The sequence below is a fragment of the Sipha flava genome, unplaced genomic scaffold (assembly GCF_003268045.1).
Source record: "Sipha flava isolate LNK unplaced genomic scaffold, YSA_version1 176_pilon_pilon, whole genome shotgun sequence".
Lineage (NCBI taxonomy): Eukaryota > Metazoa > Arthropoda > Insecta > Hemiptera > Aphididae > Sipha > Sipha flava.
The window spans coordinates 3,535,667-3,539,570 of record NW_020272062.1 but is presented as its reverse complement, the minus strand read 5'-3'; the positions used below and the strand labels follow the sequence as shown (position 1 = coordinate 3,539,570).

Here is a 3,904-nt window from a genome sequence, read left to right as displayed (position 1 = left end):
CCAGCAGAGCCACGACAACAGCCGTACGGTCATCAACTGGTGCTGTCGTGGAAGAGACTAAACGTTTTAGCGAAGAAGACTGTTCACAAGTCTTTCAAGTCGTCTAAAATCACGTACAAACATATATTGCACAACGGTGAGCGTATTTTTAATTAGTAAATTTATAAATGGCAACAAATTTTTTTTTGTATACACGGTCGAATAAAACGTGTGGAAAATATTCATTAGGACTTTTGGTAATGATAATGATTGTAATTTTTACAATAATGACTCCACGTGGTTTTAATTATTATGATGCACACTATAATTTTCCCAAATTAACACAGGTACAGCAATGACACAATCATCATATATTAATGTTGCAATATATAACGAATGGAGAAGTTCTATATAGTATCTTATTCCAATATAATAATAACGTATTATTGTAATCGATTTTAATTATTTCAGTTAGTGGAAATGTTCGATGTGGCAACCTTCTAGGAATAATGGGTCCAAGGTATATAGATAATAGAAATTATTTAAATTCAATAAATTATGTTCTTATCTTTAAATAATAAATTTTACTAGACGTTCATTATTTTAGCGGTTCCGGAAAAACTACACTTATGGCCACTGTAAGTCATCGAACTAAAGGTAGTGTGTTTGTGGGTATTTTTCGAGTTTCCTTAACTTGAGTTTATCTTCGTCGTTTCGTTTTAATCATACGTTTACCGCTGACGTTTGATTTAAGGTAATTTCCAAGGAGAACTTCTACTAAACGGTCATCCGGTATCTGAAGAAGTGATGATTAAAATATCAGGTTTCGTTCCTCAGCAAGACATTAGCTTCGATCAGTTAACAGCTTCGGAACACTTGCGTTTAATGGTAAAAAAAAATAAAATGTATATTGAATGTAATATACGTGTGGTAAAGACGAACTTTAAAATCGAAAAATCCAGTTAGTTAATTATTATGATTTACTATCTAAAAGTTGATTATAATATTGTAATAACAAAAATTGATAAATCATTCGGGTTTTCACTGAGTGCCGTTAACTGTTACTAATAATTATAATGGTATTTCAATCAAATAGATAATTGTTTTTATTTAAAAATAGCAATACAGATCATATTTGACCCAATAGATTACTCAAGTAACGATTTTAATTTTGAAATTCATTTTTTATACGTGTATCGGTGGGAAGGGTTTTCTATTACAGCAATAGTTGAGGCAGGGCATTGCTGTATTAGTATTGACGTGAAACCTATGTACCCATTGCTCTTGAAAAAACGATTCTGAATATAATTACGAGGAACTTCGTATTAAATATTCAAGAATTTTTTTAAATCAAAACTATTTTGTCGACATATTTCAAACAAAAATAAGAAAACATAAATACTTAATTCTCTAAAAATTGCTCGAAAAAATCTTTTTAAAATTATTGCATCAATAGAAATCGGTGATATTAATATTCAGTAAAAATGTCATGTCTCTAAAATTATTATTTTTAAATTATGATTAAAATAAAAATTTGATTTTGTCGAAAAAGAGGAAGAGGAAGACCAAAAAAGAGATGGTTGGATTCGATTTAGAACGATATGAGGGCTGTTGGTGTGTACGTAGGGGATGTAGAAAATCGAGATGAGTGGAGGTTTAGGACAAGGATGGCTGACCTCAAATAGTTGGGAGAAAAGTGAAGGAGAAAAAGAAGAAGATTTTGTCGAAAATCGGTATGGCGTAAAGCCTGCAGTATTTTTATAATTATAAATTTTTTTTTATCCCATTGCTCGCTCACTGATAGTAGTCATTGACAATATTATATAGTCATTAATAATAAAAATAAATGTGTTCGTATTATAATGTAAGAGTATAATATTAGTGCCAATTATTGGCGTTAGATAAGGAATAGGTTGATGGAGTTTTGATGTTGTAGCTTTGTTACAAATCATAATAAAAATACGTATATATTATTTGTTTATATGATATTTATAAATAGATCACTGATAAAAACAAATAATAAATACTGTGAAGAAGCCTTGGTGGGTTGGACTTAAAAAAAAAAATTAAGGATCAGGATTGGGTGGAGGCATTTTGTAAGTTTTGGGCCGGATCAGGCGCGTGCAGATCTCTAGTTCACATTGAGGTGTTTGACAGTCATGTTTTCGGTGCATTCTACTTGCGTTCCAAATTTTATTTAATAGGTAAATTTTGTCCTGACCAAAATGGTCGATAACAGGTCATAATAAATATAATTTATTGTGTTATATTTTGTTAACACAAAACGTTTGTATCATGTTTTAAGAACTCACATCCGTTTATATTAATAAATAAATAAATAACCTACTTGCGCCCCAGTACAATTTTTTTAATAACCGAGTTGCGTCTCGATAATTGATAGCAAAAATATAGATTATTTGATCGGGAACATATCGATTGTATATTATTTATTATTTCTTATAAATACATCGATATTAGATATTAAAAAAAAAAAAAAACAAAATATTAATAAAAATAATATATTGTGGTATGAAATAAATTATGAGTATAAAATTAAAAATTCCTTTAATCGGTCTACTCGATGCCTGAAGTCTGATAAAATCTTTAATAACAAGTAGTGATTTACGAGTACAATAAAGAGATAATAAAGAGAAGCTGATACAATTATTTCTAACATAATGTAAATATGATTTACTCAATTTATTACACCAATATAGTACATTTGATTAGTTATCGATAGATATCATATATTTTAGTAAACATATCGATAGTTATGACAGCCGATTTGAGTCTCTACATCGGGATCAAGTTACCAGTCGAATTAATTACCTGCTTAATATACCTTTTTTGGGACGCAAGTAGCATGCAGCCGATGTTCCTTTCCGTTTTTTTATTTTGTTAGAGCAATATCATAACAACTGCTCGTTCGGGCCTTAACAGGTGTACTGATGCTTAACTTTTCTATTTTTTGCGATAAAAGGTAGCTCATGTATTTTTCTAAGGTCTAATCTATTTCTGTACCAAATGTCATCAAAATCGGTTAAATAGTTTAGGAAGGCATAGCAAACATACAGACTAGGTAATATTCATTTTTATTTAGCTAATAAATATATATATATATATATAATTCATTTTATATAAATAATAGGTTTTTATTTATAAAATCTTTTTATATGTTATACTCAATGATAATTATATAAATTGGAACGGGTCGTACATATTATATAATATGCCTGCTTCTTCTTCTCCTTCGCCTTTTTCTCAACTATTTGGGGTCGGTCACCTTTGCCCTAAACTTATTATTACATAATATTTATTTATATTATATTTTACAATAATTGTTAAGAATATTTATTTATACTTTTTTATATATTTTTACATTTTATTTATGTTTATAATATTGCCACCGGGGTAACAGATTTGATTTTCATAGTAAATACATGGTATCAACCGATTCTGTTTTTAGGATGTCACACACGTACATATTTTGACCAAAAACGAGATTTATGCGAACACATTTTAACAGAACTATAATCACTCTAGAAATTCAGATTTTTTACACAATGTAGAAGGGAAGTGTATCTGTGACGTAGCTATTTTATTTTTTTAATAAAATATTTATCAAAAAAGTTATTAAAACTTAAACTTTCATGATTTTGTGTTATTCAAATGTTTGTTAAATTAATATGAGTCAAGTTAAGAAGAATATACGAATGCTACATCATAGTTAATATTCTCCTCAATAAAGTGTGAAAACTGTGTCTAATTATTTTGAATATAACCCATGTAAAACATGTTCGGGTAAACGGTCTTTAATCATGTTTTACGGTAAATAAAAAAATATTTTTCACCGATATGTACTGTTCCTGGTGCTGACGATCGTTTGGTTAGTGTCTTACCCCTACCCCATCACTGAAAAAACTAT

General features: G+C 29.0%; 1 protein-coding gene across 2 annotated transcripts in view; it reads left to right on the top strand.

Annotated features, from left to right (window-relative positions):
• The window catches only part of LOC112680320 (protein scarlet-like), a gene marked incomplete at its 5' end in the record, with an annotated part of 22,570 nt that continues 18,666 nt past the window's right edge, over positions 1–3,904 (top strand). For both annotated transcript variants that reach the window (XM_025550372.1, XM_025550373.1), the window contains 4 exon segments: positions 1–136; positions 451–499; positions 587–636; positions 734–867. In XM_025550372.1, the coding sequence (XP_025406157.1) occupies positions 489–499; positions 587–636; positions 734–867 (195 nt within the window).